A 24,423-nucleotide genomic window follows, 5' to 3' on the forward strand; every position below is an offset into this window, starting at 1 on the left:
TTATATTAGAAAGCAAAGGGGTTTCAGTTGTTGTTTCTGGGCTCAGTACCACTGAAGTGCAACCCTGGGTATTGAGATTCCCACCCTTGACAGCACCTAACAGGAGTTCCCACAGAACTATGTGACTGCAAATACCATCCCAGCCCTCAAACCTGGGTAACAGTTAGAACTCCCTGCTTATGGAGCAGTTGATCTCTGAGAATGCCTTGACCTTGCAGTGGTTAGAGGCTTACTTTCTTCTCTTCATTAGCAGGACAAGGATTAGGCTTCTTCCTAGCATCTCAGATTTTTATCTCTTCAAAAGTGGGATCAGACGTTTCCTTTAAGCCCTTATGTTCCCAGAGGAGGTGGGGTATATGTCCTTCCAACAGGAACACAGTCCTTGGAATGGTTTCTGAAAGGCCTCTAAAACTGAGAGAGGCAGATCCTGAAGAGATGGGTCACAACGGCCAAAAACCATATTTATCTGGAGACACCCAATTAGTAGCTGACTGGTGTTGTCTGTAGCTGGGCCAAAAAAAAAAAATTTCAGGGTTCCATAAGTCTCAAATGCCATTAATTTAATTGTGGACACGATTTTCTAGACTCAGAAATGGAGTCTTTTGCTCTTTATATTCCCAGTTATGATATATAGCTATATTCTTGTTCAGGCTGGGCTTTTAGAGGCCTTCTGAAGTTAATGTGGTCAGTCTGACCAAGGTTTGGAACAGGAGTCTACCAGTGGCTTCGATAATGGTCTCAGATGCATTCTGAACACAGAAGGTGGTGTATGTGGAGGGGGATGTTTTGATATGTGAGAACTTCCAAGTTACAATGTTTTAGGTTATTTAAATAACATAATTTTGCTTGAAATCTTATAATTTCTACGATTGAAGCATATTTGGTTTTGTTATACCCTTGCTCTGAGGCGCTCCCTATGTACTCTCCAAGGAAGAGTCAGTTGTTACTCCTGCCATAAAGTGGCAAAGCTCTTTCCATCTTCTCTTTATCCACAGTGGGCAAGAGTACCTGCCATTGAGATGAGAAGCAGTGTGTTAGGCTCACCATCTCATTTCTGTCCTAGCCTTTCCAGGACAATGGATTCCTTGATAATAAATAAATGAGGCTTACTTTAGGGTATGCAGGTGTCGACAAGCCCCAGACTGTGGCTTTAATCATTCTTAAAAAGCAGTGTGGTCAGAAAAGTATTGCTGTGACTTTTATTTTATAATTTTTGTTTTATTTTATTTATTTATTTTTCTTTTTACCTGTAGAAAAAAACGATAATTTGTTTTATTTTTAAGACTAGAACCTAGTTTTTGAAGTATTTCATAATATTTTCCTTAGTTTATATTACCCTTGAAATTGAGATGCTTACATCTGGTCTTTTATACCAGTTTTAAAATCTGATGATGAGCATGTTTTTAAATAAAGCAAAGTTTGACCCTCGCATTCATTTTTTAGAATTTATTTATTTAGGTTTTATTTATTTATTTATTTTTCCCCCTGAGACAGGTTCTTGCTCTGTTGCCCAGGCTGGAGCACAGTGGTGCAATCATGGACTCAAGTGATCCTCCCACCACAGCCTCTGAAGTAGCTAGGACCACAGGCATGTGCCACCATGCCTGGCTAATTGTTTTTTTTAGGGGAAAAAAAAAAAAAAAATGAAGTCTTGCTATCTTGCCCAAGCTAGTCTTGGACTTCTGGGCTCCCCGAGTCCTCCCACCTTAGCCTCCAAAAATGCTGGGATTACAGGTGTGAGCCACTGTGCCTGGCCCACATTTATTTTAGGAAATTTTTTTTTTTTTTTTTGAGACAGAGCCTCGCTCTGTCACCTACGCTAGAGGGCAGTGGCATGATCTCAGCTCACTGCAGCCTCTGCCTCCCAGGTTCAAGTGATTTTCCCACCTCAGCCTCCCAAGTACCTGGGATTACTGGCACCCGCCACCATGCCCTGCAAATTTTTGTATTTTTAAGTAGACACTGGGTTTTACCATGTTAGCCAAGCTGGTCTTGAACTCCTGATCGCAAGTGATCTGCCTACCTTAGCCTTCCAAAGTGCTGGGATTACAGGCATGAGCCAATGTACTTAGGGAATTTTTTAATTCCATAAGCCAAACTTAGGGAATTTTTAAAGAGTCTCTTCTGATCAATCAGTGGATTTATTATTAGAGTTGACCCTTGAACAACATGGGGATTAGTGATGCCAACTCCCTCAGCAGTTGAAATCCACATATAACTTTTTGATTCCCTGAAAACTTAACTGCTAATAGCCTACTATTGCCCAGAAACCTTACCAGCAACAGTTGACTAACACATATTTTATATTTTATGCATATTAATATATACATTCTTGCAATAAAGTATGCTGGAGAAAAGAATATTTTATTAAGAAGTACATGGTGTAATCCCAGCACTTTGGGAGGCCAAGGCGGGTGGATCATGAGTCCGGCCTGGCCAACATGGTGAAAGCCCGTTTCTACGAAAGATACAAAAATTAGCCTGGTGTGGTGGTACCTTCCTGTAATCTCAGCTACTTGGTAGGCTGAGGAAGGTGAATGCTTGAACTTGGGAGGTGTAGGTTGCAGTGAGCCCAGACTGTGACATTGCACTCCAGCCTGGGCAACAGGAGCAAAACTCTGTCATTCTATCTCAAAAAAAAAAAAAAAAAAAAAAAAAAAAAAGGCTAGGTGTGGTAGCTTATGACTGTAGTCCCAGCACTTGGGGAGGCTGAGGTGGGTGGATCACGAGGTCAGGAGTTCAGCCTGGCCAAGATGGTAAAACCCCATCTCTACTAAAAAAAATACACACACACACACACACACACACACACACACACACACACACACACACACACTCTCTCTCTCTCTCTCTGTCTCTCTCTCTTTTTCTCTCTCTCTTTGTCTCTCTCACTCTCCCTCTCAGCTGGGCATGGTGGCAGGTGCCTGTAATCCCAGCTACTCGGGAGGCTGAGGCAAAGAATTGCTTGAACCCAGGAGGGGGAGGTTGCAGTGAGCCGAGATCACGCCTCTGCACTCCAGCCTGGGTGACAGAGGGACACTGTCTCAGAAAAAAAAAAAATCATGAGAGAAAATACATTTGTAGTACTGTACCATATTTATTGATACTGTAAATTGTCTGTTTACAAGATAAATCATCTGAAATGTTGGGTAGTTACAGGTGCAGACCGTGGTCTACGGTACATATCAAGCAACTCACCTTTTTTTTGTAATGTCATGACTTCCCTCTGCTTCTTGGGAGCACTTCCAGCATCACTAGTGGCACTTTGTATGGGTCCCACGGTGTTAGTCAGGGTTCATGGTATTGCACTAAACATGATGAAAATATGGGAGAACCATGATATGCAATTTACTGCAATACTCAGTCTGCTAGAGAGGTGAACTACTCACATGGAGATGGTTAGCATCACATTGTATTTCAGGGAGGATACTCATTAACACTTGAGCTCACCCCAGTAACAACAGGAGGAGGCAACAAAATTATTACAGAAGTATAGTATGTACTGTAGCTAATTTTATGCAGTTATTTAATAATACATCTTTGTTTATATTTCTCTGAATTGCAAATGGCATCTCGTATGGTCTGTAAGAGTTTGTGTATGTAAGTTTCGATACATTGTATCTTTTTATTTTTAATTTATTTTTAGAGACAGCGTCTTGCTTTGTTGCCTACTTTGGTCTAGGGCTTCAAGCGATCCTCCTGCCTTGGCCTCCCGAAGTGCTAGAATTACAGGCATGAGCTACCCTGCCCAGCCAATTTTAACTTTTTATAATTTTTTAAATCTTTCTTTCTTTCTTTCTTTTTTTTTTTTTTGAGATGCAGTCTTCCTTTGTTGCCCAGGCTGGAGTGCTGGGGTACGATCTTGGCTGACTACAACCTCCACCTTCCAGGTTCAAGCAATTCTTGTGCCTCAGCCTCCTGAGTAGCTGGGATTACAGGCGCATGCCACCACACCTGGCTAATTTTTGTATTTTTAGTAGAGATGGGGTTTCACCATGTTGGCCAGGCTAGTCTTGAACTCTTGACCTCATGTGATCTGCCCACCTCAGCCTCTCAAAGTGCTGAGATTACAGGTGTGAGCCACTGCACCGAGCCATTTTTTGGATACTTTTGTGCTATACAGTTTGGGAGTTTTTTCAAATTGTCACAGATCTTCAAAAAATGTTCTAACATACTTATTGAAAAAAATCTGCGTTATATACAGTTCAAGCTCATGTTGTTCAAGGGCCGACTGTAATTTCCTGGGTATTTCAGGAATGTTCAACCAGAATGATATTCTTATCTCACTATTAATCATATAAAATGTCTTATCAATTTTAGTGTTCTTGTATATTTTATATAAAATACTGTTTTTTTTGTTGTTGCAGGGGCAATGTTAAATATTGTTCAAGATTCAGCACTTTTAGAAGCCATTGGTTGCCAGATGGAGATGGTAAGTAAGATATAATCTGTCAGAGAATATAACTTTGGGATTTTATGTAAATTATATACCAAAATGTCCATCTTTGTGAATTTTAAAGGCCTTTGGTTTATAAATCCTGGTCATTGACTTAGAAGGATTCTGTTTAAAAATAACGTATATTTTGAGAATCACTTTTCAGTGCCTTGTAAAAGCTGTGCATCAGGTCCCTGAGAGATTCTGTATGAGAGAAACTCCAGCTAAATCCAGTCTTTATTCCTGAGCAGTATCTACTTAAAACTCTTACTTGTTTTGCTGTGGTGACGAACTTGGTTGAATAACCTAGGAAAAGCTCTAGCCAGCAAGCATCTAGTTTAACTTTTTCTTTCTCATCATTTCTTTCTAACCCCTCTAGACCTAAGTTTGAAGGTCCCTCAAAGCACCAATGCTTCTAAATCAAAAATGCTTCTCAGAGACTTCCAGTGCTCTCTGCTTTGTCTTCAAGCTATGTGATCCCTATACTTGGAGTAGAGGCAGGAGGGAGAATCGTGGGTTAATAGGGTGTACTAGGATAAGCTGGTAGAATGAGTGATCAAATTATTATTAAGGAAATTACACTCATGTCTCTCTAGGTGGTTAATAATAATTTACTGATCTGAATATAATGAGTTGTGTTTATATGAGGAAAAAATTAGGCAAGTCTAATAGGTTTATTAGCACCTCTACATATCTTCATACTAATCCTAGTATTTTATTGTTTGTGTTTTCTGATATAACTATATTTGAAAGTTGTTGTTGTTTGTTTATTCATGTTTTTTAAGCTTATATTTCTGTTCTAAAGTTTTGCTTAGGAGGCACTAGGGTATTTTCCTTAAGGACCCAGAATCAGTAGCTGGTGAAGTCTAGTGAAGATGAAAAAGCTGGGCCAGCCCTTTGTAAATAGAGGCAAAGAAGACCCCCAGTATGAGCACCTGTAGTAGTCAAACCCTTCGTACCCTCCAGCAGATGTGTCTATGTAAAAATACCACAGTGGTTTTAATCCTTTGTCAGTTTTTATCTGTTAATATCAGTTTGTGCTATTCAGTTGGCACATTCTGTTTTATCAACAAGGTTTTTAATGATTGACTTTTATTTATACTTGTAAACTGTGATGTAACCCTCAAACACTTGATTCATTTCATTTAACTAGGGTGGTGGAGAAAATAACCTGAAGAGTCATAGTCGCACTAATAGTGGTATTAGTTCAGCAAGTGGCGGGAGCACGGAGCCCACAACTCCCGATAGTGAGAGACCCGCTCAAGCTCTCTTAAGAGATTATGGTAAGTCATGTTTATTTTGAAATTCAAAGTTTAATACAATGATTTTAACGCTCACATTTATAAAACAAAAACATTAAAATTTTAATGTTCATGTTTTTTTATGTACTTAAGTGTGATAGAGAGGATGTCAGTCTAAGAAGCTAAGAGAAAGAAAACAAATCTTTTTAATTTAGCTGTATAGCTTTTGTGTAGTATATTAGATTTGGGGTAGTATATTAGATATTATAATTGATAGTAGTGGGTGATCTGAAAACATTTCTGAATTCTCTACTATGTGTGATGGTAGAGAACCAAATAGGATGTGGGCTCTGCCTCAGAGCTCACAGTATAGTGGCAGAGGTGTCCAATAAGCCAGTTATTACAGTGTGGCAAGGAGGGTGATGGGCGATGCATTAGATAGCAACTCAGAGGAGAGCATTTCTTCATGTTAAAACCTGTGTACCCTACTCACTAGGTTCTTTAGTCCCAAAACATTTTTATTTTTTGCTCTGCCAGCTAAAACATTTGCCAGCCAAGTATCCTATACAGGGTTTTCCCCTACCTTGGGCAGTTGTTTTATCGGTCCTGTGAGTTTGCGGAGTACCTTTTATGTTTTTCTACACAAGTATTAACAGTGTATTGAATCTGTTGAGCATTTATCCAACTAGATTGGAGTGATATCTAGATTCTTAGATGTGAGCTTAATTTTTTAATCACCTAGAGAGTTCATGAGCCATATTCATGAATTCATGAGGCATGTTTCTATGATTTAAGTTTGCAACAGGTATCCTTGAACATGTCAGATATATAAAGCCATTATGTGGATATTTGAATAACACATTTAAATATATTTGTAAAGAAGTTATTTAAATTATCTTATTCACTGTGTATGTAGATTTAGGTATTCTATAGATTGAAAATTTATTGTTCATGCTTTCTAAAACATGTTTAAGCTAAATAAATTTGTCATTACTGGCTGCGCACAGTGGCTCATACCTGTAATCCCAGCACTTTGGGAGGCCAAGGTGGGCGGATCACCCGCAGTCATGGGTTTGAGACCAGCCTGGCCAATATGGTGAAACCTCATCTCTACTAAAAATACAAAAATTAGCTGGGGTGATGGTGGGTGCCTGTAATCCCAGCTACTTGGGAGGCTGAAGCAGGAGAATTGCTTGAATCTGGGAGACAGAAGTTGCAGTGAGCCAAGATTGCGCCACTGTACGCCAGCCTGGGCAACAGAGTGAGACTCCATCTCAAAAAAAAAAAAAAGAAAAGAAAAGTTTTTCATTACTGCATGTGTTCTAATATAAATGTTTTAAGTGATTATTGTTCGTTTCAGCATTTTGAACTGGTGTTAGTGAGCTCTGCTTGTAATGTCGTAAAATATTTTTTACTAAGAAATCCTGATTTGTGTTAGTGTCGCATGAGTGTCTCTCTTTAATGATCATTCCTTTTTCTGTTGTCACTGCCCTCTTTCTGATAGGATCGACAGGTATAATGTCCCTAAAGCTTTTTTTTTTTTTTTTTTTTTAAATAAATTCAGTTTGTCCTTGTTTAATTTTTTTCTAATTTTCTGTTAGCTAACTAGTAATTACTTTTAAATATAGATTGGAGCCCAAATAAAAATACAGTGGCTTGATTATTTAGTTTTTTAAAGAAACATTAAAGTAATCTTAGAGAATTAAATGTTAAAGTGTGTTTGAAAAGGCATTGCATGTGAGTTTTGATGGTTTAAACTCTGTAAGTAATTTCAACAGATGCTTGCTTTAGAGTAATTCCCAGCATCTGAGGAGGCTATAAAATTTGAATTCTTTCCTCTATAGAGTTTTAAGGAAATAATTGATAGCCTTTTCATCACTTTTTGAAAATGTAGCTCTCTCTGAGTTGATAATTTATAAACTTTAAGATTTACATTGTTATAAAAATGACACTGAAACTGCCAAATCCCACAGTTGTGTGAAAGTGCGTGAACCAGGAGCTAGAAGCTGCTCTGGTCCAGCACGTGTGCCTATGTACCATTTAGTCGGACTTGGCACTCAGGCCACTGGGGTGGGGAGCGTAGCACTGTATGGGTGCCCGTCATTCTCACTGTGGCTGCTATGGTCTGTGCCTAGTGGATGCTGTGCTTCTCGTTACTAATGCTTAGTTGTTTTCCCTCCCTGTGGGATGTGGCATTGGGGTTATATCCTAGCTCTTAATACAGATTCAGCTGCTGGGCTCCTGATTCGCAGCATTCATCTCGTCACTCAAAGACTCAACTCCCAGTGGCGCCAAGACATGAGCATATCACTGGCAGCTCTAGAGCTCCTCTCTGGCCTTGCAAAGGTGAGGAAGACAGTCCTTTTATTTTAACCCAACAGCCTTTGGCCTTGGCTCTTTTTACTGTATCTCTTGACCCCTTGTGTGGGTATTTCAGTGTTGATCACTAGTGTTGGTTTAGTTTGGTTTATATCCAAAGTGTGCAAAATTGAGCCTCCAAGTGAAGTTTTACGAAATGAACTTTACTGTTTAAAAATAGGTTCAAAGAGTACGAATGAGGTTTTTACTGTTAAATTATAGGAAACATTTCAATACTTGCCATTTATTTATTTGCATATAATAGAATACATATTGATTCTGTAAAAAGTGATTATCTTAATGTATGCCATTTGGGATTACCTGTGGCTCTGCCATCTTCTATGATCAGAGATAAGTGAAAATTGGCTACACTTTTTTTGTTGTTTGTTTTGTTTTTTGAGACGGAGTCTTGCTCTGCTGCCTAGGCTGTAGTGCAGTGGTACAAACTCGGCTCACTGCAACCTCTGCTTCCAAGCAATTCCCCTGCCTCAGCCTCCTGGATAGGTGGGATTACAGGTGTACATCATCACGACCAGCTAATTTTTGTATTTTTAGTAGAGTTGGGGTTTCACCATGTTGGCCAGGCTGATCTCAAAGTCTTGACCTCAAGTGATCCACCCACCTCGGCCTCCCAAAGTGCTGGGATTACAAGTGTGAGCTACTGCATCCGGCCTTGGCTACAGTTTACAGATTTCTTTCACGGCTGGTATTTCAGTTTCGTGGAACTTTAGAACTGGGTGGTCATTTGTGCTTCTCTTAAGCGTATTCTTTCTTTGGAGATGAAATTTGCGTAATATAAAATTAGCCATTTAAAAGCAAACAATTCAGTGACTGTTGGTACATTCACAATGTTGAGCAACTTCTACCTCTAGTTTCAAAAAGTTTTTATCACCCCTAAAGGAAACCCATACCCATTAAGCAGTTTTGCTTCAGCCTCCCCACCCCTCCTCCTCTGACAACCACCAGTCTGCATTTTGTCTCAATGGATCTGCCTATTCTGGACATTTCATATAAATGGAATCATACAATGTGTGACCTTTTGTCTCTGGTTTCTTTCACTTAACGTAATGTTTTTGAGTTTCATTTACGTTGTAGAATGTGTCAGAACTGTATTCCTTTTTATGACTGGTTAATACTTCATTGTATATATATACCCCAGTTTATCCGTTTATCACTCAGTGGACATTTGAGTTGTTTTCATCTTTAGGTTATTGTCAGTATTGCTGCTGTGAACATGTATGTACATGTATTTGTTTGAATACCAGTTTTTCAGTTCTTTTGGGTGTACACATAGGAGCAGAATTACTGGGTTATATAGTAACCCTATGTTTAACTTTTTGAGGAACTGCCAAACTGTTTTTCATAGTAACTGAATCATTTAACATTCCCAATGTATGAAGGTTTCACTTTCCTTGCATTTTCTCTAACATCTAAGTGTTTTCTTGTCAGTAAGATGAGCAGGATTATCTTACATATAATACATAATTGAGGAAATAAATAAAATATTTTGTGAACAAAAAGATGATAAACAGGTGCTACTGTCTGGGATGATATGGTTTAGACCCTGATTTTTCAATTGTGGGAATAGGTGTCAGAGGCTGTGACTTACCTAAGCTATTAGAAACAAAATAAGCAATAAAACCTAAGGTGTTTTATCGCCACTTAGAGGTTACCTCAAAGATCCTCCAGGATGGACATCATGATTTTGCGAGAAGCAGTTACTGGTACAGAAAATAAAAACAGCCATTTATGAGACATACAGGAGCACACTGTCTTTGAGAGTAAGGTACTATTTCCTGTGACCTTTAGTACATTCAGTAGTAAGGAATAATTAGCCCTAGATGGAGCACTGCTCTGGACCTACAAATCATAAAGGGCAAATCATTTAAACAGATTTCTAAAATCTTTTTTACTACCTGATTTTATGATTTACTATAAAGCTACAGTAATCAGAATAGCCTGGTATTGGCATAGGGTTGGACAAATTGATCAGTGGAAGAGAATAGTATATCTATACATAAGTGGTCATCTGATTTTTGACAAAGGTGCAAAGGTAATTCAAAGGAGAAAGGATAGTCTTTTCAACCAGAGGTACTATAAAAACAATTGGATATTCATATACATAAAAACAAAAAGTTTTGATTCATATCTTGCACTGTGAACAAAAATTAACTCAAACTGGCTGGGCACAGTGGCTCATGCCTATAATCCCAGCATTTTGGGAGGCTGAGGCAGGAGGAGCACTTAAGCTCGGGAGTTTGAGACCAGTCTGGGCAACGTAGTGACCTTTCATCTCTATTACATAAAAAAAATATAGAAAACCTAAAGTATAAAACTTCTAGAAGAAAATAGGAGCATATCTTTGTGACCTTGGGATAGATTTCTTAGATATTATGCTATAGAAGAACAATCTGATATGTTGGACTTCAAAATTTTAAACTGCTGTTCTTTAGAAAACACTGTTAAAAGAATGAGGTGACAAATCACAGACTGAGAAGAAATGTTTACAAAGCATATGTTTGATGAAAGATGTGTATTTAGATTACGTAAAGAACTCTCAAAACTCAATAAGAGCCTTTCCTTTTGGTGGTGCACAGCAGCAATATGGTGAGAATTTCTAAGAAGAGGAAGTTTGATAGCATCTTCAGAAATAAACTGAGCGAGTTCTTCACTCAGAAACTTGCAGAAGGTGACTACTCTGGAGCTGAGGTCCAAGTTATACCAGCCGGAATAGAAATCACTACCTTAGCATCCAGGATGCAGAATGTTCTTGGTGAAAAGAACCACTTTATCTGTGAATTGGCTGAGGTAGTTCAGAAGAGATTTGGCTTCCCTGAGGTCAGGTAAAGCTTTATGCTGAAAAGGTGGCCTGAAGGAATTCTCTATGCCATTGCCCAGACAGATTCTGTGCTATAAACTACTATTAGGTTTTCTGTGGGGAGATCCTTCGGTAGTGTGCTGCGCTATGGAGAGTGGGGCAAGGGCTACGAGGTCATGGTGTCAGGGATACTTAAGGACAGAGAACTAAATCCATAAACTTTGAGTGTGATCTCATGATCCACAGCAGGGACCCTATTAGCTACTATGTTGATACCATCATCCATGTGCTTCTCAGAGAAGGTGTGCTGGGCATCAGAGTGAAGATCATGTGTCCTGGGACCAAGTGGTAAGATTGGCCTTTCTTAAGGCTAATCCCCTGCCTGACCACGTGAGCACTGTGGACCTTAAAGATGAGATACTATTCACCATGCCTATCTCAGGACAGATGGTTTGGAAGCCATGCTCTACCCAGCTCCAACTGAATAATAGGGTCTCCTTGGCAGCTGGTTCTGGAGTCTGGATGTTGCCTTGTAAAGACCTTTAATAAAATATTTTAAGAAGGCAAAATACAACAAAAACCCGTACTAATACAACAAACAACCAAATTAAAAATTGGCCAAAAGTTTTGAACAGACATTTTATTAAAGATGATTATACAGATGACAAATAAGCACATGAAAAAATACTCAATATTATTAATTATTAGGGAAATGCAATTAAAACCACAATAAGATACCACTGCAAATCTATTAGAATGGCTGAAATATAAAAGACTGGCCACACCAAATATTGGTAAGGATGTGCTGTTGATAGGAATGTTAAATGGAACCACCAGTTTGGAAAACAGCTTGGCTGTTCCTTAAAAAGCTAAGCATACACCTATGTATGACCCAATAATTCTACTCCTAGGAGACAAGAGAACATAAACTGATAGAAATACCTTGTACATGAATGTTTATAGAAGCTGTATTTATAATATCCAGAAGCTGGAAACAACCCAGTGTCCAGTAATAGGTAACTAGATAAGTTGGGGTATATCCATGCAATGGACTACTACTCAGCAATAGAAATGAATGCATAATTGATACAACTAAAAGTGTAGTTAAATCTGAAAATAATTATGCTGAGTGAAAGAAACCAGGACAGAAAAAGGTACATATTGTATGATTTTATATGATTTTATTTATATAAACTCTAGAAAATGCAAGCTAATCTATAGTGACAGCAGATCAGCAGTTGCTTAGGGAGGCGGCAAAAAGGGGTGGGAGGAAGGATCACAAAGGTGCATGAAGAGATTCTGGAGGTGATAAATATGTCCACTGTCTACTGTGGTGATAGTTCACAGGTGCATACTTATGTCAGAATTGACCAATTGTATACTTGAAATACTGGGTCGTTTACTGTATGATGATTATGTCTCTGAGCAGCTACACAGAACTTTGTGCAGAGCCTAGAGCATCACTGTGAGGCTGGGTTAGGGATTTAAAAATGTGCCCATGTTCTTTCAGTCTCCGGCAATGATGAACAGGTATACATAATGGGTTTGGGTTTTAGAGCATGAAAAAACTATGCTAAAATGAAATACTGTTTCAGGACTTGAAAAATGCCACATTTTTTGTAGAGTATTATACTACATCTGAAATATTCTGTTCCTGTATATAAATAATATAAAAAAGCAAGGCTTCCTGTAGTGTATCACATTGTCAAATAGGCCAAGCTTCAGTGCAAATGCTTTGAAATAGGTACAGTAATTCCTGGCTGATTGTTTTTGTTTTCCAAATGAATATGCTCAGGTAAAGGTGATGGTTGACTCAGGAGACCGGAAGCGAGCCATCAGTTCTGTGTGCAGCTACATTGTTTATCAGTGTAGTCGGCCAGCTCCTCTTCACTCCAGGGATCTGCACTCCATGATAGTGGCAGCTTTTCAGTGTCTCTGTGTCTGGCTGACAGAGCACCCTGATATGCTTGATGAAAAGGTAAATTTATTTTATTTTAAACGATTAAGTAAAAACAATGTATGCTAGCAAAGTGCCTTTTGAAAGAGAATATCTAAATTTAAATACAGTATTGCACACTTTAAACTGAAAATACATGTTAGATAAAATGGAGCACTTGTCCTTTTGGGTACAACTTGAAAACTGTCATTTTGCTTATATTTGGTTGCAGATTAACTCATAGAGAAATTCTTTAGAAAGATGGGACCTTGACTAATTTATCTGAACTATCAAGACTGTTCTTTCTTGAAAGGATGGTAGCCTGGATATAGCTAGTAAGCACTTTGGTCACCCTTCACCAAACAAAGAAGGGCAGTTGATTGCCAGGCTGCAAACCTAGAGCACAGCTTGTCCATAAAGGTTGCTTCTGTCAAAAAATGTTACTTCATACTAATTTCTTCACTCTCAAATGGGCGCAGATAACTAGTCTGCGTGTGTTCTCTACCATTGTTTCATGTAATGTCTTCCTTACAGGCAAGCAGGTGTTGTAAGGAATTCACAGCACAAGTAAAAGGAGAGATCATTGGATATTTATAGAAACCTTTATGTAGTTTAAGAAATAATATTGTTGATTAAATCTTAGTCATTTTCATTATGGCTTCTGTAGTTATAATACCAGAAATTATCTAAAAATGTCAATTACAAGATTTCCTTTGGATATTATACCATGTCTTAAACCAGCCCAGGTTTCACTAAATTTCTATTTCATCTCTTTGTGCTTTGATTTACAGTCTTTGGTAATTTTACAAGAAAATTGAATTGAATTTACTTATCTAACTCTCTAAACACCCAAATTGAGTTCTTTAAAGAGAAATTGAGGGACGGGGGTGTAAAGTTTATGATACTGCTATGAAGTTAATATATACCCATTAAAAAAATTAGCAAGAAACTGGAAGCCCTTCTACCAAAATGCATCTACTGTTAGCATTTGGGTGGATCTCCTTGTCTTCTCATGAGAAAGGTGTGTTACAAAAATGGATCTGCCTTTTCTGCTTTTAGGACTGCCTTAAGGAAGTACTGGAGATTGTGGAACTGGGTATCTCGGGAAGTAAGTCCAAGAACAGCGAGCAAGAGGTCAAGTACAAAGGAGATAAGGAGCCAAACCCTGCATCTATGAGGGTAAAGGATGCTGCTGAAGCCACCCTAACATGGTATGGAAGTGACCGCATAGGAATTGTGCCTAGGAATTAGATGGGGTTGGCAGTGATCCACATTGTTTCATTTCCTTCCCAATTGTTCAGCTTTATGTGATGCAGCCCCTTTAGGGTACTTTTTCTCCAGAAGTAATACATATATATATGTATTTTTTTTTTTTAACCAGTTTTTTAGACCAAAAGAAACTAGGAACTTGGGGTTGAGAGTTTGAGTCCTTCTTTTTCTATACCGTTAGATGTTAAAGTCATAGTGTGTTACAGCTAGAATGGATCTTGGAGAGACTTATTGCACACCCTCACTTCAGTAGCTAAGTCCAGAGATGGTGTCTGTCTCTCTGTGGTTACACTATGAGCTCTGCTTTCCAGCCCAGTGGTCTGTGTTCTCTGCTATACCATTTATATTACATAGTATAGGTTAATTCAACCAAGATGTATGAACTCTCTGAAGAACTGAGAATAGAATCATAAAGATAAATCCGATTTAGTCACCACTACCTTTACCACCTTGTGTGCTAGGGAAGATGAAATATGAACACAAATAACTATAATATTAGGTGGAAAATAAGTGCTCCAAGAGAAGAGATATAAATAAAATGCTGGAGAGTTGGAAGGAAGAAATGAATACTTCCAGATAAGGGGAAGTCAAAGTAACATTCTTAGGGAAAATGACATTGAACCTGATTGTGTGAGGATGAATCAAGTTTGAGCTGCAAGCCAGATTATAGGGTGGGTAAGAAGGCACCAAGACTGCTGTTTTGAGCATTTTGGTGTAGTAAAGGAGTAAAGACAGTTTGGTACCTTGAAAAAGAGTAGCAGAGAAGGTTGAGAGAGTTTGTGTTTGACTTGTAAGTGAGCATAGGGGAAACAGAAGGAAGGCAGCCTAGGCACATTTTTGGACTGAATGGAACAGGTAGTGGAGGTTAGGTGGAACCATAGTATACATGGAAAGATGGGGCTTATGAAAGGACATGTGCAGATGAAGCCTCAGAAAATGGTGGAAAATAAGTGCTCCAAGAGAAAAGCAGCAAGGAGGAGTGTCAAGTCTGTGGGCTTGCTCATTTTGGTCTTAGTATAAAGTGGCAGGCAAAGCCACTTGAAAATTTATGTGTATGTCCGCCCTTACAAAGATCCCAGCATCTTCTGTGAGTTCAGTGGCCGGTTGCTTACTTGGGACACGCACAACCAAGTTGGATTTGTTTCTGTTCCTGTGGGCTTAAGTCATTCAGTGAATTTTTAGAAGAGTGCTTCCTGTCATTTAGTCCTGCTTACTATGCAAATGTTGAACTTTCAGTGATTTTATGGAGGTTTGGCTAATAGCTAGAAAATAAAAAATATGTATGTGAATAAAGCTACTGAAGCATGTGCTTAATGCTGATGATGAATACTAGAAGTAATCTAAGTTCAGAGAGAAGACTGTGTGTGGGCCAGAGTAACCTTAAACATGTCATAGGGCCGGGCGCAGTGGCTCATGCCTGTAATCCCAGCACTTTGGGAGGCTGAGACTGGTGGATCATGAGGTCAAGAGATCGAGACCATCTTGGCCAACATGGTGAAACCCTGTCTCTACTAAAAATACAAAAAGTAGCTGGGCATGGTGGCGTTCACCTGTAGTCCCAGCTACTTAGGAGGCTGAGACAGGAGAATTGCTTGAACCCAGGATGCAGAGGTTACAGTGAGCCGAGATCGCGCCACTTCACACCATCCTGGAAGCAGGGCAAGACTTCGTCTAAAAAAAAAAAAAAAGTTTCATAGAAGTAAAACTCGATGTGTGCCTTGAAAAGTAAGAAGGATATGGAGAGAAAGGAGAGGACATTTTTTACTAGAAACTCTATTATACAAAAATAAGTTTGCTCCATCCTAGCCTGGATGGGGTTTTTATGAGAGCATGACCAGCCATGAGGATCAGATATGTGCTCAGGGCGAGTAGAGTCTTGGGATGCTTCTTCTCAACCTTGCCAGTAAGCTAGATGGCTCATCTGTTTCTCTTCAGTTGTCTTGTCTCTGCTGGCAACTCTGCAAATGGTATCTCCAGTTTTCAGTCTAAACTGACATCATGAAACATGTCCCTAACCAGATTTCTCTGTTCTCTCAAAATTGCTGCTTTATTTTAGTATCATTGCTGTTTGCTGGTTATGTAAACAGAACTTTGGCTGTTTCTCTAATTTATCTTTCTGTCATTCCCCATGACTGAGTTCAACAGACTTTATTTTTGTAAAGTATTTCCTCCATCCCCTCCAACCTGGATAGCATCCTAGTCCAGGCCCTCCTCACTTCTTGTCCGATTGCCCCATTTTCAATCTCTTAGCCCTTCTTGTTCATCTTGTATTCTATTGCAAAACTCATCATCCTTAAGCCCAGTTTTGATCCTGCTGCTTGAATGATTGAAAACCTTGAGTAGATCTGTTTCCTGCCTTGTTGTCTAAACTCCTCCATCTGGTTTTCAAGGGCATCATCTGATCTTTTCCACCACTGCTTTGCAGCTTGTTCCTTCTGCCGTTGTCAGGCCTGACAGACCACTGTGGCTGTGAACTGGCCATGCTTATACCTGCTTATGCTCTTCCCCTGGGTTTCAGGACCTCTCTTTTCTCCCTTTGGCTACATCTTCTACTATTTAGTGCCTAGAGCAAATCTGGCTACCTGCATGGGGCCTTTGGTTTTTCTGCTTCTGAAGATGACTCTTTTCTGCCCTTCTGTGCTCATTGTGTCTGACCCTACCGCACAGCAAGGAATTGTATACTATCATGATTGTACCTGGTTACATGCGTTGCATGCTAGTGTTGTCTTCCTGGTCTGGGTAGAGAGCACATTTGCCTCTTTTGCCAACACAGTGCTGAGCACATAGTAGAAAATTATGGAGTACAGATTAGCTGGTTAGGTTTTTTTTCCCCTTTGTGTATTAATACAAATTCAGAATTAGGGCTCTTGGAAGTCATTTCAACAGCCCCTTTGCCTGTCACCTTTAAGACATGTTTAACAAATTATTTAGCCTCTAATATGGGGATTTTCTAATCCTCAAGATTGCCCATTTTATTTTAATTGTTGAAAACTTGAAACTTTACATTGAGCTAAAATCTCTCCCACTTCTATGCATTGGTTCTCATTCATACTTTTGATCATTAAATCCTTTTTGTCCAGGCAGTAGCAGTATCCAAAAGCAGTGCTCATGTTCTCTCTGGTTCATTTCTGCCATTATCTTCAGTTTTTCTTCTTTTAATATTACAAAGATTCAAGTCCCTTTATCATCTTGGTTATTCTCAGCTGGCATAGGTTTGACTGTTCACCTCTTACAGGTGGTTTACAGAGAATAATGCTCTTATTATTTTTTATTTTTTTTTCTTGAGGCGGAGTCTCACTCTGTCTCTCAGGCTGGAGTGCAATGGCATGATCTTGGCTCACTGCAACTGCTGCCTCCCAGGTTCAAGCTGTTCTCTTGCCTCAGCCTTCCGAGTACCTGGGACTGCAGGCACGTGCCACCATGCGTTGGCTAATTTTTGCATTTTTAGTAGACGGGGTTTTGCCATTTTGGCCAGGCTGATCTCAAACTCCTGACCTCAGGTGATCCACCTGCCTCAGCCTTCGGAAGTGCTGGGATCACAGGTGAGAGCCACTGTGGCCAGCCTTATATTTTTTAAAGAAATAGAAACGAGGTCTCCTTGTGTTGCCCAGGCTGGTCTCAAACTCCTGAGCTTAAGCAGACCTCTCGCCTCAGCCTCCCAAAGTGCTGGGATTACAGGTGTGAGCCACCCAAACCCGGTTAAATACAATGTTCTAGATGTAATTTTATGATCTTTAAACTCTGTATAATATTATGTTTTCATTAAAATGTATTCAGACTGCATTGCATTTTTGGGAACTTGGTGATTTGCATTAAATCAGCTAAAATTTTTGAGTTTTTTTTTTTTTTTCACACATTTACCTTTCATCTGTTTTTCTCATCCTGTACTTATTTGGGAGTGTTTGAATGCAATGCATAGAACTTTACATTTAAACCTGAAATTTCATCATCTAAGATTTACCTTATTATTTTTAATCTTTTAAGATTCTTTGGGATCTCAACTCTTACTATGGTATATTATCTCTGCAACTCAGCTTTTGGTCAGCTGCACATTTAATGAGCATGTCCGATGTGTTCTAAATACATTAATAAAAATACTGAACAGATAGACTCACAAAGCACATTGTCAGAGGATTTCCTTCAGGTCCACAGAGATTTTTAAATCTATCTACAAGTTCATGTATTGTATGAAATAACATTTCATATAATGTGAAATGGGAATAATAGTGGTGTATGGGAATAATAGTGGTACCTATCTCATAGGATTGTTATATTATGTGAATTGTGATGTTATGATATTATATCACATAACAATCCTGTGAGATAGGTACCTTTATTCCCATTTTATAATGAAGAAAGATTATCTTCATAAGAAAGAAGACTATCTTGCACAGAAAGAAAGTATCTTACAATTAAAACAAAGATTTTATCTTGTGTTTCTAATATCACCTGACCCTTCATATGCATCTCATTTGGAAAACCAGTATTCCACAACACCACATTTATCTTCTCAACTCTCAACTTGAGTGGCCTCTCCTCTTTCACTCTAAAGCTTGAACCCAAAGATATCTAACAATGGAAAGCAACATTGCTCAACAGATTATTTTTTTTTCTCCATTTCCTCTCTCTCTAAAGGAAAACTGTGTAAGAACTACAGGGACCAGGAAAACTTGGCATTAAGTTCAGGCCTCTCATGGTTTGCAGAAAATAGGAGAAACACTAGGAGATCCATAATGAGAAAATATGGCTTTGGTTTTCTAAAATGAGACAGAGATGTTGTCACAAAGCATATGGAATATGAGTTTGTTGTGTTCCATGCAAGATTCTAAGATACCAAATAGGTTGTTGGTAAGGTCACTGAGATTGCATTATACCAGCCTAACTGTATTTTCTTTTCTGGATATTGACCAGACTGGAAAGGCAGATAAATGTCTCTGAAATAAAGACATACAAATATGCATCTGGGGTAATCTTTTAATCTTGGAGGGGAGAGTCTGGACAGCATGCCATGGCATTCACCACAAGGAGTAAATCTGACCTGTCAAGAAGCATGGCTGTGATCAATTAAAATTCAGAAGAGTGGAAGGACACATTGATGCACGAGGTAAACTGAAGATTTTGCTTTGGGAATTAACTGTTATCTTTTCCATTCTCCATAGCATTATGCAGTTGCTTGGCGCATTTCCTTCACCTAGTGGTCCTGCCTCTCCTTGTAGTCTTGTGAATGAGACCACTTTGATTAAATACTCCAGGCTGCCAACCATAAACAAGCATAGTTTCCGGTACTTTGTCTTGGATAACAGTGTCATCCTGGCAATGCTGGAACAACCTCTTGGAAATGAGCAGAGTAAGTTTTAGTACTTTGAGCCTTCTCTACTTCTAAATCAGTGTTACCAGTATCATGAAGCTGTTTCTAGGATCAGGGAAGGACAGATTCTAAGCAGATCAAAAAGACTTCTAGGTGTGGGACAATAGCACCTGAAAAATAGGGAGCCAAAAAATAGAATCTACGTATTAAGTAGAGTCTCTTAAAGGCTCTTTATGTACGTCTGAACTAGCTCTGTAGTTTTCTGAAAGGTGGCATTTTAGTGGGATACATTGTTTTACCTTTGTCACTTTTTCTTCCCCCTTGCACTTTGGATCCTGCCCCTCTACTCCCCTGCCTCTCACTCCTCATGTTCTGTATCAGTTGTTGGTGCTACTTAACACAGGCTAGAAATTTGAGGAGTTATCTTTACTTGCTCCTTCCTGTTATTCCCTTATATAATTCGTTTCTAAGTTTCCATCTCCAAGTGCAGGACCTTATTATTTCTCACCTAAATTGTCACAGTTGTTTCCTACCTACTCTGATTTCCCCAACCCCCAGACCCCTTGTCAGTTCCAACATATGTTTACCCTACTTCTATCCTACTTGCTGCCACCATAGTATTCATCCTCAACTACAAATGACCATGCCAGTGCCCTGCTGAAAACCCTTCAGTGATTTTTCATTAACACAACATACACAGTTTTCCTCCTTTCCCTCCCCCTCAGTTATAAGCCATCTCACAGTAAGTGATTATCACTGCGACCCAAGCTATTCAAAAGTACATTTTTTTTCTGATGGTAATTGGCATCAGCCAGTATGTAAAAGAAGCATATTCTCAGAGGGGAAGGAAAGTGAAGGTCACAGAATTTGTGGGTATAAAGTGACCCAAGTAATCACCTGGTGTACAGTTTCCTTAGTTATTAGGGGAAAAGCTCAGGCTCACAGAGGGCAGATGACTTGCCCGGGGTTACTTGGGACTAAAACCCACATTTTCTAAACCCTGAATTGTTGCTTTCTATTACTGTTGTCACATAGTGATAGGATTTGCTGAGTGATTAAAGATTTGCCTTTTTCCCTTTTGAAAAGTTGAACAGAATCCTGTGCCAATTTTGTTGATTATATGAGTAGGAGCTCATAAATCCATAAAGTAAAAGTGAGACATTTCCCTGTAGTTTGAGATGAAAGAATACCATCATAAATTTCCATTGTGTTGTGGTGAGATACCGTGACATTAATATGAAAAAGAATGATGCCTTTTATTATTGCCTAACTCCAGAAGTGCTGCTCCCAAGTCTTTTCTACAGGCATCTCATCCTTCTCTACCCTGTACCTGGAGTTTGCTTGGCTTTCTTTCCTGGCCTGTGCCTATTCATGATTCCTCCAGCCTCCTACTCCCAAGCCATCTGCTGAGGAGTCTGCAAAATCCCAATGTCCCCTTCAGGCTTCCTGGCCTTTTTCTTGCTTTTTAAAGACTCTTCTACTTTCATTCCAAATAATTTCATTGCATACGAAGTTTACCAAAAATATAAGCAATTGGAATTGTATAGATTTACAAGGACATTTTAATAGTTTATAAGAAGAAGAAATTATAGAGAAGTTTGAAGGTGTTTGATTCCCACACCTGAGACAGAAGAATAAAAAGAAGGATCTGGGTCACTCAGGAAGTCCATCCTGAGTTTTTTTTACTCCCCTCCCCACTGCACCCCTGAACTTCCGCTGAGAGGGGGCAGTGCCTGCCTGTGGTGGGCAGTGGTACACAAAGGCATGGGCAGATATAACCCTAACACTGCAAACACCCAGTCTATCTTTCTGCACTTAAGTTGCGCCCGACATTGGGAGGTTAGGAGTATTTACTAGGGCAGTGTTTCCCACAAATGTGTACATGTACCACTGGAGGTATGTGAGATGATCTTAGTTGATACATTAGCGAACATTATGTATTTTTAAGCATGTGCCTTAAAATTATATAATTAACATGACAAAATTCATGATTTTCCATTTAGAAAAATGATGCACAAGAGTGGTTGATACAAAGTAGTAGTGCTTAGAGTACAAGGGTATGGCAGAAACCACAGAGGTGGTGCACAAAGGATCAAAGCTTAGGAAGCACTGTTGGACCTTTGATGATGAGAAGCTCTGCAGTTGATATCAAGTTTATTTTAAATGGTTGTTGTCTGAAATTAAAACTTTTATATACACATTTTATTCTAGATGATTTTTTCCCCTCTGTCACTGTGCTGGTCCGGGGGATGTCTGGAAGACTTGCTTGGGCACAACAGCTTTGTCTTTTACCCAGAGGAGCAAAAGCAAATCAGAAGGTATTCATCAGAAGTTACAGGGAAGTGTGTGTGTGTTTTGTAATTTAAAGGTTAGATGCTATTCCAACAAAAACCACAGATCAAATCAATATTTTTGATCCCTAGCCAGATTCTCTGTCGGTGGGTTCATAGCAGAACCATCTAGTAACCTAGAATTCCAGATCTACTCAATTATTCTTTAAAGACATCTTCAAGGCAGGTATCTTTTCAAAAAGCTTTCCAGGTGATTCTGACATCTACTTAGGAATAATTACTGTGTGGACAATGGCCCCAGTTTTTTTCCATATAATTTTACATGTAATGAAAGTTAGATATATACCATACATGAAAAATTTGGTGAGACCTTTGATGTGTCCAGCAACAGGACTTAGTTTCAAATTACCTTCTATGATTTGTTCTTATATAATAATTGGCAATATGCTGTATATTTTTTATTTTTATTTTTTAAAGAGACAGGGTCTTGTTCTGTTACCCAGGCTGGAGTGCAGTGGTATGATCATAACTCACTGCATCCTCGAAGTCCTGGGCTCCAGTGATCCTCTTGCCTCAGCCTCAGGAGTAGCTGAGACTGTAGGCACATGCCATGGCACCCAGCTCATTTAAAAAAGTTTTTGTATAGGTAGGGTCTTGCTTTGTTTCCAGGCTGGTCCCAAACTCCAGTCTTCAAGTGATCGTCTCACCTCAGCTTCCCAAAGTGTTAGGATTACGGATGTGAGCCACCACACCCAGCCTTATTAAAAAAAAAATATATATATATATATATATATATATATATATGCGCATGCTATGTATAATTTAATGAAATCTTTTGAGGCGCACAGTTTATTTGCTTTATTACATTTGTAACTATGTGAATAATACTTGAAAAGTTGGGAATATAATGAAGAAATTTTAAATCACCTGTACTCACTATCCAGAGGGATATAACAGCTGCTAATATTTTAATGGATTCATACACACTAACACTTGAATAGAATTTGAGTCATTTTGTATACTGCTCTTTTCACTTATAACATTGTAAGCTTTTACTTCTGCTACTAAAAATTAAAAATATGACTTAATATTTCACCAGCATTTGAGAGACACCACAAAATTGGAGCATGTGCCTAAAACCATTTAATATCCTAGATGTCTCTGTTAGATGTGTTATCACCCAGTGAGGAGCACTCTTCTGTTTTCTGTTGAGGGTGTTGTACAGATCACATTCTGTCAGCAACTTTGTAAGCTAGTCAGTTAGCACTGAAGACTGAAGAGGAAGAGGACCAGGAAAGGAGCTAAAATTTGTTCAGGGTTCATCGTGTGCCCATATACATATTAAAAGCATGGATTTGGAGCTATGAAGACCTAGATTTGCTGCCCATACTCTCTTAAACCATACTAAAGTTCTTGTTGAAATCACTTTGTAGAGATGCGCAGTGAGACCTGACTTGTACTTTATTATATGGAATGGTGTGAGAGAGCCCCTGGGGAAGAAAGTTTGAATCTTAAAGCTCCAAAATGCTTTACCCACTGGATTACCACTGAATATGAGAGATTCAGATCTGTTGCAGTAGAGGTCCACAGCCTATTTTTCAGTCATGAAAGCTATGAGAAGTCGATGAATATTTTTAGAAAAATGAAATATACAGGGGCACAGGCTGCTTACCTTTCCTGTTATCTGTAGCATTTGCAGATTCTCAGTGAGTTTTTGTGACATGTAATCCTAGGGAACCACAGGCATCTAAGAGACCAGGGAAATACATGTCATTATGGATGAGTCTTAGACCCTATGTAATAAACATAATGTTACTTGTTTTAACAGCTTTTTGTGCCTGAACCTCGCCCGGTTCCTAAAAATGATGTTGGATTTAAATATTCTGTGAAACATCGGCCATTTCCTGAAGAGGTGGACAAGATTCCTTTTGTGAAAGCAGATCTCAGCATTCCAGATTTGCATGAAATAGTCACTGAAGAAGTAAGTACATTATTTTTAGCTGTTGTTAAGGGAATGAATAGAAATATTCTTAAATGACTTCCATGGTCAAGACAATGCCTTTAGTGTTGTTGATTCTTAAGATAACAAGGGTCTTCGTCATCCAGGAGGTTACCATGTTTCAGACAAATACAGATTGTGGCCGATCAAAAGGAACTGCGCATCTCTTAGAGAGAGGTGTCACTGGGCTGCCTGGCTGTTCATGGTAGGTTTCAGTAAAGTAGTGACATGATCAGACTCTGGTAGTATAGTTATTTGGTGAAGAAAGACCAGTTCAGAGACTATTATGATATTATGACAATCCAAGTCCTTATAAGAAAGGAAGGACCGTTTCACTGATATGAAAGTTTAATATATAAAATGTATTGTGGAGGTAGATCCAAGCAGTCTTGAATTGATGAGGTAAGGAAAAGAGCCAAAGAATTTTAGATTTTGAGCTTGAGTGACAAAGAGATATCAGTGCCATTTACAGAAATACAGACATTAGGAAGCGGATAGTTTTGGGAAGATGGGAAAAATTTATTTGGCTGTAGATTAATTTAGAGAGTTAATTAGATAATTGGCCTCTTAGGTCAGGGGAGAAGAATTTTAAGAAGTCGAGGACAGAGGTATGTCAGGACATGAGAGAATAGAAGAGCAGGAATGGAGGAAGGGCTACACTCTCCAGTGCTGGAGAGATCAGGGAGAAGAAGGAATAGAAAAAGTCCCCTGGATTTTGGCATGAAATTGTAGGTGACCTTTGAGAACAGGTGTGTGTAGTAGGAGGCA

At 39.0% G+C, this 24,423-nt stretch overlaps 1 protein-coding gene across 13 annotated transcripts in view; it reads left to right on the plus strand.

Annotated features, from left to right (window-relative positions):
• RALGAPB (Ral GTPase activating protein non-catalytic subunit beta) overlaps window positions 1-24,423 on the plus strand; it is a 97,978-nt gene that overhangs the window by 45,974 nt on the left and 27,581 nt on the right. For 6 of the 13 annotated variants that reach the window (XR_012519353.1, XM_074406521.1, XM_074406517.1 and 3 more), the window contains 8 exons: window positions 4,368-4,432; window positions 5,589-5,727; window positions 7,889-8,022; window positions 12,648-12,830; window positions 13,848-13,999; window positions 19,217-19,404; window positions 21,577-21,683; window positions 23,485-23,637. Coding sequence is in view for 12 of the 13 variants with exons in the window: in XM_074406521.1 (XP_074262622.1) it covers window positions 4,368-4,432; window positions 5,589-5,727; window positions 7,889-8,022; window positions 12,648-12,830; window positions 13,848-13,999; window positions 19,217-19,404; window positions 21,577-21,683; window positions 23,485-23,637 (1,121 nt within the window). In the remaining variant the exon portion in view is untranslated. The remainder of the gene's footprint in view (window positions 1-4,367; window positions 4,433-5,588; window positions 5,728-7,888; window positions 8,023-12,647; window positions 12,831-13,847; window positions 14,000-19,216; window positions 19,405-21,576; window positions 21,684-23,484; window positions 23,638-24,423) is intronic. The other 7 variants (XM_039479485.2, XM_074406525.1, XM_074406518.1 and 4 more) reach the window with 3 other exon arrangements.

This window comes from Saimiri boliviensis, chromosome 9, assembly GCF_048565385.1.
Source record: "Saimiri boliviensis isolate mSaiBol1 chromosome 9, mSaiBol1.pri, whole genome shotgun sequence".
NCBI lineage: Eukaryota > Metazoa > Chordata > Mammalia > Primates > Cebidae > Saimiri > Saimiri boliviensis.